Source organism: Bicyclus anynana, chromosome 4 (genome assembly GCF_947172395.1).
Source record: "Bicyclus anynana chromosome 4, ilBicAnyn1.1, whole genome shotgun sequence".
Taxonomy (NCBI): Eukaryota; Metazoa; Arthropoda; class Insecta; order Lepidoptera; family Nymphalidae; genus Bicyclus; species Bicyclus anynana.
Genome location: NC_069086.1, coordinates 12458226 through 12478736, shown reverse-complemented (window position 1 = coordinate 12478736; position 20511 = coordinate 12458226). Strand labels below are relative to the sequence as shown.

Here is a 20511-nt window from a genome sequence, read left to right as displayed (position 1 = left end):
AATTTCTTAAAATGCACACAACTGATAAGTTGGATGTGCATGCCTTGGACCGGATTCGAACCCACACCCTCCGTAATTGGAGGCAGAGGTCATATCCACTGGGCTATCACGGCTCACCATTCTTACGAGCAAGATTTTAAAGTTTTTTTATTAATTTTGATCACCATTTATTTTTGGAGATGTCGGGGCCCACAAAACTGTCGGAACTTACCTCTAAATCGAAGTCCAAACCTCACAAAAGGTGCCCATTATCATAACATTAGAGGTGTTCCATTGTAAACGCAAGTAATCGTAAAATAAACCGAGACTTCCCTATCTATTGTGTTTTATTATACGAGTATACCAAGTATACTCAGAAAATAATTTTCATAAAACTCCCACAAGCGGTGTCCTACCGCTACCTAGTATGAAATTACCTACTACCTATTACACTACCCAACGCATTGCAAAACTATCCAACCAACGTTAAATGTTCAGGCATATTTTCTGTTAAATTTATTACGTTAAATTCATTATTCTGTGCCACGATACGGCCCGCCTGTAGCGTGCGATATTTGTCCATTCAAAATGCGCAAGGCCAAATTAAAATGGACCCAAATATAGCCTACGGCCGAAGTCTCCCATAAAAAGATTTAAGTTAGAAAACACCGTTTTCGCTTCGTGAATGGTCGAAGCGAAAACGATATTTACTGTCTGGGATATTCAGTAGCAGCTATCACATATTTTAATTATTAAAGAAAAAATAATATAATATCATGGGTTTCAGCAAAACTATAAAAAACATAATTTATTAATATTATGTAAATATTTCACATTTCAATATAGACTGAATTAATTCAATATTTGAAACGTAATGAAGAATGGCGACGAATATAATTTTACTTTTCTCCGAATTGTGATCCCATAGATGAGGTCTCCGTTTCTTTTCTTCGTTCCATTTAATGTGATCATTAAAATAAAAAATGTGTATATACATAATAACTAATTTATATTTTTACTCTACATGTAGCTATCTATATACGAGTAAATAAAAATAATCAAGCAAAGGTAATTTATTTTCATTAAATTTTCACGACTCTGAAATCAATGTGGGAATTTATAAAAGGGAATGTTTATGAAGCAGAATGGCCATTAAATTTCATTTAATTAAATAATAAATAAAACAATACATTGTGTGTGAAGAAAGTAAAGTGAACATAAAACTCAGTCCCCTTCCGATAAAGAAAACCTTTTGAAAACAAACGACGTTCACCCCTGTCCTTTGTAAATCGCGCCATTTAAAAGGGGCTTGCACTGCCGAAAATTCGAATTCATATTAATAAAAGACCCTGAATACGGGGCGCGCCGAACTGCATCTAGGCGGTTGTTTCAGTAACGTTCCATTCCAGGCCCAGAGCTTCAGTATACTGACGGTCGAACCACGGGAAGCTCGTATCTCGGGCCGCGTAACGGGACGCTGAAATACGTGAAATACCTCGATCTGCTAATAAAACTGACGTGAATAAACCTTGTATATAAAACAATAGTAATCAATATTAAAAAAAAATAGATTAATTAAGAAAATATGTTTGTGTTATAACAATTAAAACGTCGCCAGTGCATATCGCTGCGCATCGGTGAGTATGAAATGACATGTAAAGCTGTTCACGAATTGCACTTTAGATTTATAACGGGGGCAGGCTTTGTGACGACTCCACATATTAATTATCATATATTAGGATAAACGGACGACAAAAAAATATGTAATATACTTTTAATTTACTGAATTTGCTATTAAATTGGAAATGTTTTTTTTATTGGAAAATTCACCGTTTCCCGAATTTTACAATGCTACAAACTAGTTGGTGCCCGCGACGTTAGCCGCTTAAATATTGGACTTTTACGCTCCCACGAAACTCGTTAGTTTTCCGAAATTAAAAAGTTCATGCTGTGTTCTATCTTGTAATCTTTGTGCCAAAACTCAATAAAATTCTTACGTGAAAGAGTAACAAACTGTTTATATACTGTCATTCAAGTCACTGGTTTTTAGACTCCTTCATATTAGGCAGCCTGGAAGAGATCACTATTAGTGATATGGTCACCTCTTGCACTGCTTTTTATCCTTAGTTCTAAGATTTTGCATGTTTTATATGTTTGTTCCAATAAAGATACTTAACAAATAATAAATAAATAAACATCTATCCCCACATACTTAAAAACAGTTTTAATGTTATTAGGTTAGAACTCTACTTTTGTAAAGTGACTCGCGGGAATCATTACTATTTTCGCAGTGACGTGAACGGACATTGGACAGGTTAAATTAACTAACTGATAAGGAAATTCAATTAGGTCTGGCCTCTCTGACATAGTCATAAACCCCGTGGGCTTCATATCATAATTTCTAAATTGGCTACATTTTGTGTAAAGAATTATTTATAAACTGAATAGTGAATTAAATCGGATAAGACTTCTCAAGTTCTTGTAGGATTAAGTGAAAAAATCCTTTTTTGTTTTATTCTAGTTAGAAATAAATTTCGTTCACGTGAAATTATGTTTTTCACAAATTCTATGAATTCGCGAAAGCTTTCGATTTTCCGATATAAAAGCAATCTGTGTGAAATCCGAGGTAAAATCCCCATTCCAAGTTTCAGGCAAATCGGTTATGTAGTTTCGGCGTCAAGGAGTTACAAGAACATCTGTATTTATAAACACGTACAAAATTTGTGCGATATTTGTAGTGACATAATATAAACTAGCATAAAGGGGATAGATTTGTTTGTTTGTTTGTTTGCATTGAATAGGCTTCGAAACTAGTGAACCTATTTGAAATTTTCACTGTTGGGAAGCTACACTATCCCCAGATATTATAAACTATATTTCATTCCCGTACTGCTACGGAAACCCCTCCCTCCCACCAGCCAAATATATATATATATATATATATATATATATATATATATATATATAGATATAAATAGTATTAGTATATCGATTTCAAAATTAGAGAGATTTAGAGAGCATACAATATTAATTTTGGTTTTCAGCCTTATCTTTTTCTCACAGTCGAACTAATACTGCGAAGTAAAAGAAAGTACGTGCGAATACTTCTTCTGATAAGATTGTGATGGAAATTGGACCTTCAAAAAAGGGTATTTCAATGCCACTTTGTGTGTTAATGTACAGACTGGATATTTCAATTGGCTTAGGATCCATAAGGAAATGAAATCGAAGGACGTTATCAATTTTCACAATCACATCACAAAGCTATATTCATCTCTATGTAATTCATAATATGTATTGGATAGAAGCAGGCGTTACGTTGCGGAAGTTCATCATGAATATATAATAATTTATTTATTTTGCTATCATCCGCGAAAAGCCGACGAACCCATGCGACAACATCACCCTGGTCCGACCGGTAGGTAAAAGCTCCTGAAGCCAAATGACACGTCGATTCTCTTTCTACGATCGCTAACGCTTCGAAAACTAGAAAAATGTATGGGAATGACATTTGCTATCGACAGGTAACGTGATAAAGATCTGTCATTCCCATACATTTTTCTAGTTTTAGAAGCGTTTGCGATCGTAGAAAGAGAATCGACGTGCCTCTTGACTACAGAGGCAGATTAGAGAAGTTAAACATTTACAGTTACTTGTTCAAACTAAATTTTCTTAAAATTGTTTCAATATTTTCAAATAGGGGTCTAGAAACTTTTAGAATGGAAGCCGCCAAAGTATTTTTAGTTCATTGTCGAAAATTCAAAACTTTGACAGCGCATCCCGCATTATCTAAACAACAAGAGACGAGGGAATACAAAGAGAGTTTCCATGACTACTTATTATAAAGTTTTGACAGTATTTGTTAACAATGCAATAAGTTTTGGAAGGAAATTTAATATTCTGAATTTCAGTTCTAAAAATTATTAATTAAAATTTGTGCAAGTAAATTTTGAAGCTTATTTTGCCTTTCCCTAATTGAATATTTCTTCACCTGAAAAGCCTAATTTTCGTCATATAATCATCAAAATTATGTCATCCAAATTAATGTATGAATAAAGTGTAGCTTGATGTATGTGTGTGTCAAAATTTACATACATAAAAGAAACTCAATCAGTATGATCTTACTGTACAAGCAGAGTAAAGATATATGTATACTGTGGTACAAGTTTCATTCATTATGTAAATTTTCACACACACACAATAAAATTATGTTGCGCGTCATTTTTTAGATTATAAGTACTAGCTGACGCCGCGTGGTTTCACCCGCGTAGTTCCCGTTCCCGTAGGAATGCTGGGATAATATATACTCTACAGCCTTCTTCGATAAATGGGCTATCTAACACTGAAAGAATTTTTCAAATCGAACCAGTAGTTCCGATTATCGCGTTAAAGCAAATAACCAAACAAACTCTCCAGCTTTATAATATTAGTATAGATTATTTTAATCAGCCTACTTCTCTTCTGTGTCAGCTAACTTTCCTGCTGTGGGTCCTGTACTGCCTCCCTGAAAATGTATCATTCCTTATTTTGTAGTAATAATTGACGAAACAAACAACATTTCGCAAAAAGAGAGATTCTATTATTGTAATAAAGTCTTCACGATTTAAATGCCATAAGCTTGGAAGGGAAACTTAATATTCTGATATTCACTTCATTAAAATTTTGAGCAACTAAATTCATAAACAGGCTGTAAACAGCGCACAATTTGCTCGAATCATAAAATCCACCGGCTCAACCCCGCACCAGGATATCCTAGTTAGGCTTTTGATTGTATAAATTGGGACGCCGATGTTACATAAAATGGATTGCTTATTCCAATAAATATTGCGAATACAAATTTTCATTTTGAACTTCAGTTCCATTTATAAGTTTTGATAGCAGATAAGTTTGTTTCATTTCCCAGTTCAACCACTATTGTTTAACTGGAGTCTGTTTTACGAGCTTTTATTTTAGCATTAATCAGCGGTAAAAGGTTCGATTCCCACCCGCCTGGTATATTGTCGTAACCACTCCTAATACAATTTTTTCTGACTAGTTGGACGGGAACTATGGATTTTTCAGGGATAAAAAGTAGCCTATGTGTTCCAAAGTAAGATCTGTTTTCATTGCAAATTTTAGCCAAATCGCTTCAGTAGTCGAAGCGTAAAGGAGGAACAAACATACTTACATACACACACAAACTTTCGGATTTATAATATTAGTGCTAAGTGTGATATTCTTTAAAAATGTTTAGGCTGAACCGTTCAAAGACCTGTTACCATCTTAAGGCAGCCCCTGTTAATACATAATACATAAAATGTTCTCCCTTAATTTGATACATGCCTATTCAGAAAAACCTTCCGAGCTTATTCATTTACTTGCTGTTTTTGTTTCCAGTAATTACGGGCCTCAGTTGAGCAGAATATACCAAACAGAATATCTGTAGCATGTGCTCGAGATGACCGGACGTCTTTATCCCCGAATATTCCTTTACACACATATTCAATTACTACCCTCGTGCCGTATCATGCCGACCCGCATATTTATTTGGTACGCCTAAGATAATAAATACGGCAAATATTGCTTCAACAGAGTAACAAAAATACGTACGATCTACGTAATACGGCGATCTAATAAACAAAGATAAATATTGATATGTTTAGTTACGTTGATTAATATGTGTCGTTTATATTTATTATGCTACATCGTAGCGGCTAGATGGGATAATAAGATTTTTAATTCATTCTCTCTCATGGAAAATATTAACAAATGACAAGAACTCGAAACAATATTTACTAAGTCAGTGTCATCATCATAATCATCTTAATCATTATCCAGCTGGCCTATTTTCATATTTTTGACTCATGAAAATAATAAATAAATCAATTGACAAAATGTCATCTACATACAAATACAAATCACAAATGTGATCCGGTTCTTACTGAGTATATCAAATACAAATTACAAATGTAATCCGGTTCTTACTGTGTATATCATATAGTATGTAGATGTTGACATTTTGTTGTCCACTTCAGTGGGTTGATAATTAAGAACAAAATATTGAATAGTACCACAATAAGCCCTCATTCGCACGAGAGCTTTTTTAACGGGCTTCAAAAAAGCGTTATACAAAATACAGCAAATGTATTCCCAATTTGCATTCCAAATTCACATGACAGCGTTTTTAAAACACGACGCATTTTTAACGAGCAGTGTTGCATTTACAATGTTGGGCGGTAGAAATAGACCATGAATTAAATTAAGAACGAAAATAAAAGCGGCAACGCTGGGTATTATTTAACGTATCGCTGTTTTAACTCTCATGCGAATGAGGACTTTCTGCTATATTAACATGAAAGTTAGTGTAGAATAACCGATATTTGTTTGTTTGTATTTGTATAATTGAGCCGTGATACTGATAGCCCAGTGAATATGTCCTCTGCCATAGACTCGGAGGGCATAGGTTCGAATCTGATCCGAGGCTTACACCTCCGACTTTTCAGTTGTGGGCATTTTAAGAAATTAAATACCTCGTGTCTCAAACGGTGAAGGAAAACCATCGTAAGGAAATCTGAGAACTTTTTTTATTCTCTAAGTCTGTCAATCCACATGATGATGTCAGTCAACGTGGTGGACCATTAGCCTAACCCCTCTCATTCTGTTAGGAGACTCTAGCAGTCTAGCTCAACAGTGAGCCGAATATGAAGATAATGATGATAATGAATATGATGATGATGACGACTTTGTTCTAATTAATACAACTTCAACAGATCAGCACTATGGCCCGTACGACGGCAACCAACTCTTCCGTCCTCGGCAGCTTCAGTGGCACCACTGCCACTACCGCCAGCACCGCCACCAGCAATGTGATCGGCGTCGGCAAACCCACCAACGGCAACAAGCGACCACCTATCATTATTTATCCAACAGGTATTATTTACTGACATGCGAACAAACAAATTCGTCTCGTGCAGGAAATAGACAAATGTCAACCAATAGTAGCACAACTGGAAAGATCGATATTTTAATAGTTGCGTAGGAGCGAAAGAGATGGGACTGGAACTACTCCGCGGCCATTGGTTGATTTTTAACCGACTTCAAAAAAGGTTCTCAATTCGACGTGAATGTTTTTTGTTTGATTTAACTTCGTCAATTATTAAAAAAAAAGTCTTTTTTTGGTTGAAAGATTTGTCCCATTTCATTTTCATGAAAATCGGTTTACTAATTTAGTGTTAAAATCAAAATAACTGAAATACCTACGTCTTTGAAGTCGGTTTAACAAATAATTAAATATTACGAAGGAACGCTTTCGATTTCGTTCACGAAGAAAGCCATTAAGCCCTCATTCGCACGAGAGTTTTATTTGCGGACGTTAAAAAAGCGTTCAAATACAACAAATGCATTCCCAAGTAAATGTTCACATGACAGTGTTTTTAAAATACAACGCTTTTTTCGAGCAGTGTTGCATTTTCAATTTAAGGCATTGGAATAAATAGACTCATGAATTAAATTAAGAACTTTATAAAAGTCAAATAAGCGCTTTTTTAACGTCCGTTAAAAAAACTCTCATGTGAATGAGATTTTCTATCAGATTTATAGAGTAGTACTTTGGACTTTAAGTTTCTGAATCAGTCAGTTAACATAATAAAAACGTACCTACCTTTATTATGGTAGGTACAGCGAGGTCATAGAAGACCAGCGCTTTGTCTGTTTAGTGGAAATTATTCTGTTGATTTAAAAAAAAATCTTTCAGAACACCTAGTTACAGAAAATCCATTACGAAAACACAATTGCGTCTTTTTAACGATCTAAATAGTAGTGGATATTTTCCTGTAAGAGCGCGATATTATATTGCCCCTTAAAATTGGACCCTTCGGCGAATTTTCGTCTACGTTAAATTTTCCCTTTTCCGGCGACTACCTAAATACCTACCGCAAAAGCGTTAACAGCGAGAATTTTTAGTAAGAATTTTATTTCCGAGCACGGTAGGTATCTAAAATGTCGCAAATATTTTCGAAACAAAGTGAAATGCAAACAATTTTGTCCGAGAACGGCCGGGACGAAGGGTCATTTTTCGCTCCAATCCGATACCACCGAATTTAGAATTAAGGCCAGTCACGCGAGCGATGCTAAGCTTTCCACTCATCGGATTAAGTGAATAACAACAACTCCACTTTAATCGAAATCCTTATTGCATGTTGTAGGTACACGTTATTCTAACTATCCACGTTTATGAATCCGCAATAATAATTTAGCAAAAGCAAATAGACGGAGAGCCCGTAACCCCAGTTCTTCGTAATTTTATAAAAAACTGTAAATTTGTCACCTCATGTTCCTACCATAAGTATGGTAGCCAATTATGGGGTTTGGACCGTGGCTTCGGAAGTTAGCAGGTTTTAAAGATCCAGACCCTCAACCGTCTAAGTATAAAGTACCGGACCGGATTCGAACCCACACCCTCCGGAATTGGAGGCAGAGGTCATATCCACTGGGCTATCACGTCTCATTTCTCATATTATGCCGAGGAAAACATGAAAATATTACACTATATACTTAGACGGTTGGGGTCTGGATCCTTAAAATCTGCTACCTCCCAAAGTCAATGGTCCAAACTCCATAATTGGCTACCGTACTTACTTATGGTGGCATGAGCTGACAAACTTTTAGCTTTTATAAAATGACAAAGGTCTGAGGTTCACGGGCTCTTAGTCTAAAATGTTCTTTTGAAATATATTCACAAAAATATAAGCATTCATATTCATAACTATATTTGTCCTACGTGTAGTCTTAAATCCATTATTGTTTCTCGTTCACCCCTCTAATTCGATTTCAATGTATAAATGTCAGACCCGGCCGCGTTATACATTTCTTCACTGTAACCTTTAATAGTACAAAAAGTATGGTAGATGGCATGATTTTATCTATATTTATAACGTTAAAAGCTTTCTTTCAAAAAGATGAGAGAGCAGACTAAAATCCAGAAGGTTTATGGTTCGCTTCTCGCTAGTTTGACGCGCGCTAGTTCGAGGTGATAGAAGGAATAGAGGATTATAGTTATGCTTAAAGACATTACTAAAATAATTATGTTATAGTATACTAGTTATATTTTCCAACAAACATTTTTTTTATACTATACAGTTATTTTTATAATATACTATACAGTTTTGGTTTATACTATACAATTTTTTTTTAATAATAATGAACTGAAGTCTAAAATTGTTGGATCAGTTTTAGCTATATCCGTTAAAGTATATTTTGTGCATGCTAGGAAATATACTGTAGTTTTAGCTAAAACGAACTACAAAATAAGCTAAATGCTACTTAACAAAATTACTATGCAAAATGCTACTTAACAAAATTTTACTCAATGAATATGGGGAAAACACGCCATATTATATTCAGCTACTAAATAAATATTTAAATATACTTTAAGATGTCTACGAGTAATAGACAAAGACAATAGTCGTGGAAATTAAAACCTATAATTTCTCTAAAAATTTAAATAGTAAGACCGTACAAACTGTGTCGTAATTAGAGCGTAGAACGGCAAAGTCAAGAAATTATGCCGCAGGCAGGTACTTTTCTTTGTTAGCCGGTAACCCCATTCTCTTTGTTTCCGTCTCTCTTAAAAGGTGTAAATAATAACCCCCTAACAGAGCGCCATTGTTGCAGTGACGCCCGAGTCGATAGTGGTGCCAATTGTGTCCTGTATATTTGGCTTTCCATTGTTGGCGCTAACAGTTATATGCTGTTTGCGAAGAAGAGCAAAATTAGCCAGGTAAACGTAATTCTTCTTATATTACCTTACTTTTTACTCTTACTAATATTATAAACGCGAAAGTTTGTATGGATGTTTGTTACTCTTTAACGCCGCTACTACTAAAGCGATTTGGCTGAAATTTGGAATGGAAATAGATTTTACTGTAACACGTACTTTTTATCCCGGCATAATCCATGGTTCCCGCGGGATTTGTGAAAAACTGAATTCTTCGCGGAGGAAATCGCGGGCGTCCGCTAGTACTTTATATGTGGAATATTTCTAAACCCTGACCGACGTAAAAAAGAGGGAAGTTGGCGGGAGAACTTCAGTGAAATACAAGTTTATACCCTTACCTCTTTTTTGGTATATCTAAGCCTTTCTCTTTAACCCTTTGAAGGGTTTAAAACAGTTAGACTTGCCATAATGCTGAGTTAGTTTTTGTGCTGTTTTCCCACAATGGAGCAGCGTGCTAGGCTGATTTTGGCCTTTTTTTTATCGTAGGAGGAAATCCTCATGGATGACATCCAGGTAGCCTGGATGACGAAGCCGCCTACATTCACCGGCCTTCCTTCCCGGTACCGATGTGAATATTACTTCGGGAAGCGTGCTAGGCTGGAGCTCCAAAAACCGCTTTGTCTTAGCCCTGCAAAACAAGATTAAAAATATATCAACGATGATGATGATGATAGGCACTTACCACAGCCAGTGTAGATTAAAAAATCAGTAAAAAATGAGTAGAGTGGCATGCATAAGGTACAACATACATACAGATATACAACATATTATATTTTTTTGTATACAGGGTGATTCGGTCTTTAGTGCGGATATTTTTTTTCGTGGTTCTGTATCATTAATAGAATATAAATCTACAAACAGTTCGATACATTTTATGTAATTTTTTTTTTTAATTTATGTCTCTAAAATAACAAAATAATGTACATATTATTACTAAACAAGATATATTCAGCTTAAAAGTGATCTGGTGACGTTCTTTAGGTATCAAACGAAAATAAAATAAACGCACAATAGGGTGACCCTAAAATTCTGTTCAAAAGTAAATAACTTTAACTAACGATAATTTTGTTATTTTTGAGTTAAAAAAAAAAAAGAAAAAATACGTGATCATTAAATTTTGTTTATGTACAAAATATAAAAATATCCGCACTAAAAAAATTTTCTTCCTGTATAGGTTCGTAGAGTCCTCAAGGACAGTACGTTTTTGCATCTATGAAGTGCAGTTTAAAGCTTTGACTATCTATGTGTAGGGAGAGAGCACGCAGACGTAACTGCGAGCTGGACCGCGGCGAGCTGTCGGTGGTGAGGCTCTCCCCAATGAAGAACCGGCCTCGTGCAGTCAGCCTCATCAGGTCGCCTCGACCGCCGCCTAATCTGGAACTGGACACTGTGCTGGAAGAACGTTCCGACCCCGAACAGACCACAATGTCACAAGTAAGTTTTATTTTTTTATTTAATGACAAAGTTAACCCTCGAGTGCGATCTAAACTGATTTTAGGTGACGATGAAGTAAGAAGCGGGCTAACTTGGAAGAACATCAATTTTATTTTATTTATGACGCCACGCGGTTTCACCCGCGTGGTTCCCGTTCCCGTAAGAATACGGGGATAAAATATAGCCTATAGCCTTCCTCGATAAATGGGCTATCTAACACTGAAAGAATTTTTCAAATCGGACCAGTAGTTCCTGAGATTAGCGCGTTCAATCAAACAAACAAACAAACTCTTCCGCTATATAATATTAGTATTTGTAGATTATACCTACCTCTGACGGTGTCTACGCGGCATCGTATCAAACGGCGTAAAATGTGGTCTAGTCACAACCGAAGCCTACCAGACCAGACCTAAGCCAATTTAGAAAATATAAAATTCTGACCTGTAGTCGACATCGAACCCAGGCCCTCTCCGATGAGATGCACAGCACTATCAACGACAGAGAGGTCGTCAAAAAAAAAGTTCACCGAAAGGTTTACACAAAATATGACAGGGACATTTTCAAGACAAGACCTTTCTGCCTAAATCAAATTTACTCGTACACAGACAACGATGCTTTTTGATTTTCATTTTAATTTGAGACCGGAGTACATCATTGCAGTAATAGTTAATTACTTTCCTTGTTAATTATTGTACAATAGTGATGAATAAGTATGGTACTATGCTAAGTCACTAACTTAAAAATATAAGGGTTTCAAAACTAAAGTTATCCGAGAAAGCATTAACTCCGTCTGCTACAGTAGTTCTAAAGCGCCATAAACTAAATAGATAAAAAGTGACTGAAACAATGTGCTAAGGCAATGAACTTCATCAAGTTTTATATTTAGCAGTAAATAAAATAATGTAAGTATTAAATTTTGGAGCATCGACCTTTTTCTCTCATCTGGTCACGACACAGCTGGGAAATCTCCCAGCTCCAACATTCGTTGTCAAATGAAGTATATTAATGGCCCATTAAAGTCAGAATAATCCTAATCCTAAATGTAGCTACTGTAACGTGTAAATATCACGTATATCATATCTCATGTAGCACACTGCATTTTACTGCATCCTGTGCCTAATATAAACGGTACTTAAAATCTTGAAAGTCAAAGCACTGAAACGTATAGTTCACATCAATGGAACATTGATGATTGATTAAATTAAAATTAGATATTCCATAATTTTATTCGAAACTTTGGAAATTGAAAAGAAAGCCTAACACTGGTACTTACTAACATACCTGTTGTAACAGGTAAGTTAGTAAGTACCAGTGTAAGGTAAGCATAAAGGAAAATGAACTAATACATTAGATAACATTAGATACATATTATTTTTATCTCGTAATGTAACCGAAAGAGGGTTAAAATGGTAAATGTTACTATATTATTGGTATGATTTTATTTGTTGGTTTTAAAGTTTTATGTCCAAACCTTATATATCTTCAAAAATTGAGATTATAATATTTTCAAGACTTTCGAAATAGCACTGTATCGATATATTTTTCCCGACTGTTTAGTTTGAGTTGAGAGACTGTTTAGTTTGAGACTGTTGAGTTTAGAATCCGTCTGTATTCTTCTGTCTTACACCAAACTTAAGAAAGAATAGGTGGGACAAATTCAAAATTCAAACTTTTGAGTTACAAAACATCGTCGCAGAATTGCTCCTTAATCGTGAAGCTATTAGAACTTCAAACGTGGTACTTATAGTGTGTATGTTTCTAATGCTTATGAAGTTTGCATTATATATTGTGTGTATGTGTGTTTGTAGTGCTTATATAGTGTGTAAATATAGAAGGCGACGTCAAGAAGTAGGTATGTGCATCACATTGCGGATAAAATCTTAATATCGAGAGAAAACAGATGTGTGCGGAAGTCGTCGCCTACAACTGCTAGTATCTATAAAAATCCCGGCTTACATGCCCAGATATTGAAAAAATACTTTATATTTATGTTATTCTGGGAAAAATCGTTATAATTTCCAGAATTACAAACGTTTATGGCACACAATGTAACATTCAATCTTATTACCTCTGTGTGCCACATACTTTTATGAGTCCCTATTAACGTTTCTTTAGTGCTGGCAGATAAACCTTAGCATTTATTTTGTAGCATTGGTTTCTGTTTTAGCTTTGTGAAATAACACGAACATTCTTTCTTTATAGCAAGTTACTTTGCTACTTACTTACTCTTACTTTGCTCTGCGTATTTATTAATATTAATTGTACCTAATATCTTTGTTGTTGTCAATGTTTTTTCTATTTTCTTTATTATTGTTTTTCTTTTGTGCAATAAAGTCATTAAAAAAATAATAAATTGATTAATTAATGTTAGTTATACACTGACACCCAAAACATTCTCAGGATAATGAGAATGTTTCGGTGTCGGTGATGATAATCTATACGGCTATAAAAGTTGTCTGTCATGACCTATCCATTCAGATCACTCTCAATTGAGTGAACTTCCTTACTTGTGGAAAGGAGTTCCAAAAATAATATAATATAACATATGTACCAAGTTCTACTAAGACTACTTGCAAGAAAATTTAGAAATAGTTATAAAAGATAGTCTAATAAAACAAATCACAAAAATCAATTAAATGTAACTGTCAAACTTTGTTAAATAATAGCTACATAAATTATTATTAACACCTGCAGTGTATTAACTATATATCTCGGAATACGATATAAATACGAGACACTATTCTGTGGCATTAGTACAAATGGTAACTTTATTAAAGATAACATAAAATTAGAAATTTTGAAAAATCCCCGAAGGCCATGATATTATTAATTACACTCTCGATCAAGTCATATCAATGTTATCTTTCAGTGCGCTTTCATTTGAGACCCCACTCGAGTATATTTGCAAACATTCGGTTATTCTTCCCCACTTTCAACTCCCAGAACTTTAAACTGCTCAACCGATTTTCATAAAACTACAAGAATACTCGCTCATAAGTCACCTTTCATACATAAAGAACTAAATTGAAATCGCATCATCCATTCGGGAGCTATGGTGGTACAGACGCACTGACAGACAAACAGATAGAAACCTCAAACTTATAACATCCCTCTTTTTGCGTCGGGGGTTAAAATTAATGTTAATAATTAACGTTATTCATCATCGCAGTCTCTCAAAAATACTTACATTTAAATAAAGTTAAAATGGAAAACGTATCTAAATATAAAATTTCATTCAAATCGCCTGACCCGTTTCCGAGTTCTCATAATATTCAGTACATTACATTTTGTAAAAGAAAAAAATATATCTATCCGTTCAAACACCATGATATGTTACCATCGTAGTAAACTAAACAGAATAGCTACATACATGATGATGGATAGTGGTTTGGAACAGTGCAAATTGCAATCCTAACATACAGTTACCACCGGAAACAATAAATCTTACATGTAAATCTAACTGCTAGGCTACTGTATACACTACCGTGTACTGTGTACGCTACACTCAGAGGGTTAAGACACTTCAAGGCAACTTTGGCAATAAACAAAAACCTGTGATGGCAAGACCTCCTTTGTTTTGTAAAAGCTGAAAGTTTGTCAACCCATTCTTCTGACATAGGTAAATACAAAGATTTTGTACTATTAGATATGTTACGTCCTAACAAAATCACTGCAAAAAATGATCCGAAGTTAGCTACTCCACTATTAATGTTTTGTGTGTACTAACATTATATTACATTTGTGTATATAACGGGGAATCTACTAAATCTTACTTCTGACAATGGAGAAGCCGTAGCCTCAGAGCAGGTTCTAGGCTTTACGTGTCAAGGATGGCAGATACACAAAGTAACACTATCGATCATTACCGGAACGACCGCTTAACTTACTAATACAGTTCTACCCTCTAACTACAATATTGATCAAGAATAGGGCTGATACTATCAGATGTAAACTATTGTGAAGTAGAGAGTCAAGCACGAGCAGGCTCACGAACTGGCAACCGCTAGTAGTTGGGTTAAAGGGCCCTTTTACCACATTTAAACACTCTCCATCTCCGCTCGTGTTGGCTCCTAGCCAAGTAACTAACAATGCAATGTTAATATTATAATGGCCTCACTATACGGATAACTGACTCACCCAATTCCTTCACTCGCTGTTAAACTGACTAGACCCAGCTAAAGCGTTCAATTGAATAAACTTGAAATCTACCGCGAGCTCTCTCGACATATACATATATAGTTTTTCCTGAATACACTCACTAAGGGATCGGGTAGGATTGCTTAGGGCATCAAGTTCCAAACTAACAGCTATTATAAAAGGACTAAGAGCTGACAATTACAGGCCTAAATACTATAGTCACACGTGACGCGAGACTATTCTCGCTTCACGTCACGTGTGTTACTGCAATTAATTCAAACGTACTACAAAAATAACATTAACCTCGCAGCCATGTTTATGTTATTTAAAAAAAATGTATAGTCTTTGTAAATGTTTTCCTAGAGACTGTTTCATATTTTTTATAGGCCATGAAAAGTGGACGACGTGACGTAGATTTTACCATTTTAGCTACACATTCACGTTCAATATACAGTAACATGTGAGCACTAATATTTTATTACTTCTGTATGGTCAGGAATATGTCCGAATTAGGTCACTCAGCGGGACATGAAAGTCACTCAGCGGGCGATGGAGCGAGCTATGCTTGTTTCCCTGCGTGATCGAATCAGAAATGAGATCCGCAGACGAACCAAAGTCACTGACATAGCTCAGCGAGTCGCGAAGCTGAAGTGGCAATGGACAGGCCACATAGTTCGAAAAGCCGATGGACGTTGAGGTTCCAAAGTGTTGGAAACGCGACCGCGTACCGGAAAGCGCAGTGTAGGTTCACCCTCACTAGGTGGACCGAGGATATCAAACTGAAGAGAATTGTTACTATTAAATTTTTAACCGCCTTAAAAAAAAGAGGTTTCCAATTAAACACGCATGTTTTTTTTTAATGTTTGTTATCTCATAACTTTTTCATTTACTAACCAATTAGGAAAACTCTTTTTTTTTGTTTTTTTCCATTTTCATGAAAATCGGTTTAGTAGTTTTGTGTTAAAATCAAAATATGTAACTAAAATACGTCTTTGAAGTCGGTTCAGTTTTATGTTAAAAAGATTTAGAAGAAAAAAAGACCTGAAGGCGACCCCAGGACCTTCTGATCCGAACCCACATAGGTTAACGACTGGACCATCGAAACAATTAATTATATAAAAGATAAAAGAGTAAAAACTTTGTGTGCATGTAGTATTAGTATATTAGCCAGATTAGCCCTTTTAATAAACCCTTTTTTAAATATTTCATAACCCTTTGGACCTATAATTAAACGACCCTTTTCATTCATGTCAACTTAATAATCTTTTTTGTTTGAAATTATTTAGGTATTCTACAAAATCCAAATCAAAATATAAAGTCTAATTTATTTTATATAATGTGCCTCGTTGGACCAGTGATAAGCTCATTTGACTTCGGAAAATGAGGTCCTGGGTTCGACTTGGTGGGTTTAAGGGATGTTTGACTCAGTACAACTATAATCAGTACGTACCTAACATGCACTCCGTGGCACGGGGTTGCCACTCAAAATATATCAAAAGAAAAAAGAAAATCCCAGTACTACAAAGCTCAATCCAGAACCCGAACCCAGAACCTAACGATCCCAACCACTGAACCACGAGACAGATACAAAGAAAAATTAAAGATGAACAATTTTCTATACACTCATATGCCCAGCGTGGTCAGTACTGAGCAACACTTTGTACGGACGGCATAGGAAGTCCCTACAAAAGGTCTATGTCCTGCAGTGGACATCCATCGGCTGTTATGTGATTATGATTTACAAGTTAAAATCACACCAGATATAAGAGTAGGGAGTATTTTGTCTAGCGAATTTTCTATATACGCATGTTCTTTGCAGGTTGAAATCACACCAGACAGAGAAGTGGGGACTATTCTGTTCAGCGCGATGGGAGCAGTGGGCAGCGTTGCGGTGTCCGCGGCGGCCTGCGCTCGCGACAGCTAGCGGCGGGGCTCAGCGCAGCTCGGGGCGCGCTCGCCGCTCTGGGCTGCGCTGACCAGCCAACCCCTCGACGATGACGCGGAAGATGTCGCCGAGAGCGAGGACAGCTAGCAGATAGCCGACGATAACACGATCGCCGACATCGGTGAACGAATGAAACTATTCCTGGACATTCCACTTCGATTCTAAACGAAGTTTTATAACCTAAATTAAAAACTATTGTAGATAAAATTTTAAATTGTGTTACAACAAAGTTAAACAATGTCTATTGTTGTGATCATCCTGTTAATTAAATGTAAAAATGTTGATTATACGATTATAAATAAAGGTGAAGTAAACGTCGATATAAATAGAAAGACGAAGAAAGAGATAAAATCTGTATAAAGACACATCATACAGACTAAATAATTACAGTAAAGTCATGCAGCGTAGACACAAAATGTCCCATGATGTGATTCCAAAAAGGTGATCCCGAAAATGCTTTGTCCCTAATGACGTCATGCTATATCTAGCGCTGGTCTTCCGTGAAGTGTTAAAAATATGACGATTACACATCGCATAGTTATTCGCACTTACTTATACGACAATCTATTTACTACTAGACTGTGCCTACTACTTTTAATACTAATAAACTAATAGAAACTATTTGTGTAAATACTTAAATAGTATTAATAACCCAACAACATTACATAACAAAGGGCCTCAGTAAATGGAATATATCGTGTAGCCAATACTTACGAAAAGTAATAACTTGACCAATACGAGTAACGGAATGATATCTCGCCACAGGGTTCCATTGTTGTTAAAGCTTTCTATTGATGAAGTCCCATTATATTCAGAGATTTGCTCGATTTTGAATTGAGAGACTTAATAATACTTTGAAAAGTATTCATTTCCTATACAAAAGTTTTAATTGATATATTTAATTAAAAAAGTTCATAAAGATTTAAACTCACTATAGAAATCCTAAATACGTATTAGGACTATCATAGTGATCCTATAAAGCACAGATTAAAAAATAATAGGTAGATAGAAGCATGAAACACGACAGTGTCATAGCCGGTCCAAATACAAAATTCAAAAACGAATACATTCTCGAGTCAGTACGACACGAAGCGTCGCATCAGTAATTTCAATATTATTCAAGAAAAATGCCATCTTATGTTTTTAAATATTGATTTTTTATTAGTTGATTGATTAATCGATTAATTTACGAAATTGTTGTTAGTGTTAAATTTTTAAATACAAATTATGAATAAAGTTTGTATATGCGGATGTCAAGGAGACGCGTGACGTTTGTTATTTTTATGGGTTTCACAAGCTACACCACGCTGCTTGTAAAGGCTCATTCTGGGTCATTATTTATTATGTGCTATAAAGTATAAATTATAATTGCTAGTTAGCTAGAAGCCTTTAATAATAATTTTTTATTGCTTTAGGTCTTGTCTTAGAATTTGTTTGTTTGTTTGTTGGATTATAATTACCAATTGTTATATATTCAGAAAATAATTATCAACAAGATATTATTGTAAAAATATACGCAATTATATGCACGAATTTGCTTATAGAAGTAACTATACTGAGCTGTAAGTAGACGAATTAACGAAATGTAAGTAGAAGACTAAAGTTACTTAATACTAAGATGTACTTTTCTACACATGGCCGACCTATGCGAAGGCTAACTAGACTTGATGTGAACTAGATTTTAAGGAGACCAATAAAACTAACTTCAACATATCCCTGCAAATTAGGCGCAATAACTACCAAAGGCTTTTGTATACTGTTTTTATTCCATTTCATCTTCAAGACAAAAGTTTCGTACCTACGTAAGTCATGTTTTTCTTTCCGATTTCTTTGTTTCAAGCCTGTCATGTCATGTTGTCGGGCAGGGACTTATAACGTCTTTTAGACAGTTTATGTTCATAAACAACAATTATTAGAATAAACCAGCTCCTTATTAAAAAACACAATTATTAAAAATATTTATCTCTGTTAATAATTGTATGAAAAGTAGTTACCTATCTTACTTTTAGTAAATTTCATTTTTACTTAAAATTTGTATACAACATAATATAATTAACTGTAAAGCTACCAATAATGACAACTATTTTATTATATATTTGATTTATTTACTTAGAGTAACTTTGTTAACTTAGTAAAATTTAATAACTGTTGTCGTTATAATAGTCTGGTTATATTTCATACGATCTCAATATCTATTTTTAAGTTGTTTTACACATAATTCATTACAATTTTAGTATTAAAGAGATGTGCTATTATTTATTGTGCCAGTTTGTTATTTCCTTATTGTAAATCTATCTACAATGCCTATAGTTAAACAGTAAATTAGGAATATCTAGGTACAGGTTGTCTCGTAAATATGACGTCATATTCTACAGGAGGATGGATGACATCAAGGCATACTAAAACAACAAAGTATATGTGCTAATATTTAAGAAATTATCACGTGTCTCAAACGGCGAAGGAAAAACATCGTGTGAAAATATGATATATCTGAGAATTTTCTTTATTCTGTACGTGTGTGAAGTATGCCAATCCGCATTGGGCCAGCGTGGAGGACTATTGGCCTAAGCCCTCTCATTCTGAGAGGAAGTTCGTGCGAATATAGGTTGCTAATGATGATGATGATGATATGTGGTTGATACAGAAATGGATATAGGAAGCCAGGAAAAACTATCTGTTCCCAAGAGATAACAGCTACCTAGCAAATCATTAAGTGTGTAAGATTTTGTTGCAATACTTTCAAATCCTTTTTAATGATAAGTAGAGTATGTAATACACACACAACACAGTCTTGTAAGTGTTATTACTATTTACGTGAGTCGTGACCTTACATTTAAGGGACTTTACAACCGTATTACTAGTGGTATTAATGAGTACAAAGGTCAAGGATAGGAGGGAGTGCTGTTGTGCCGGAATGATGAACACAGACAATGACTCACTAAAGGCTTTTAGGGTATTGTTAAATTGGAAGTTTCATTTTATAAATGTCACAAAACCTTTTTTGGTGACCCTCCCAAAAGAACCTCGTTGGTCCAATGTCCCTTTAGGTGCTATAGGTTAGTTGACACTTTTTGAGACGTGATTACATGAAAATTTTATTTTTTAAATATTTTTTGACAATACGAGCCAAAACGCCTGTCGACCATGACCAAATCCTTTACAAACGGAGCGTTTGACAAAAATAGTAATTATTATTGTGACATCACAAAATGGATGACAGTGTTTTTGACGAAAATTTTAAAAAATACATGATTTTTAAATT

The 20511-nt window shown here is 35.0% G+C and overlaps 1 protein-coding gene across 1 annotated transcript; it reads left to right on the top strand.

The window, feature by feature from the left end:
* The first annotated feature begins 1384 nt into the window (after positions 1–1384).
* On the top strand, positions 1385–19464 carry LOC112050167 (uncharacterized). Its single transcript, XM_024088354.2, has 5 exons — positions 1385–1616; positions 6729–6888; positions 9631–9736; positions 10984–11167; positions 17124–19464. The coding sequence occupies exons 2-5, from the start codon at positions 6738–6740 to the stop codon at positions 17226–17228; spliced, it is 546 nt and encodes a 181-aa protein (XP_023944122.1). The 5' UTR covers positions 1385–1616; positions 6729–6737; the 3' UTR covers positions 17229–19464.
* The last annotated feature ends 1047 nt before the right edge of the window (positions 19465–20511 follow it).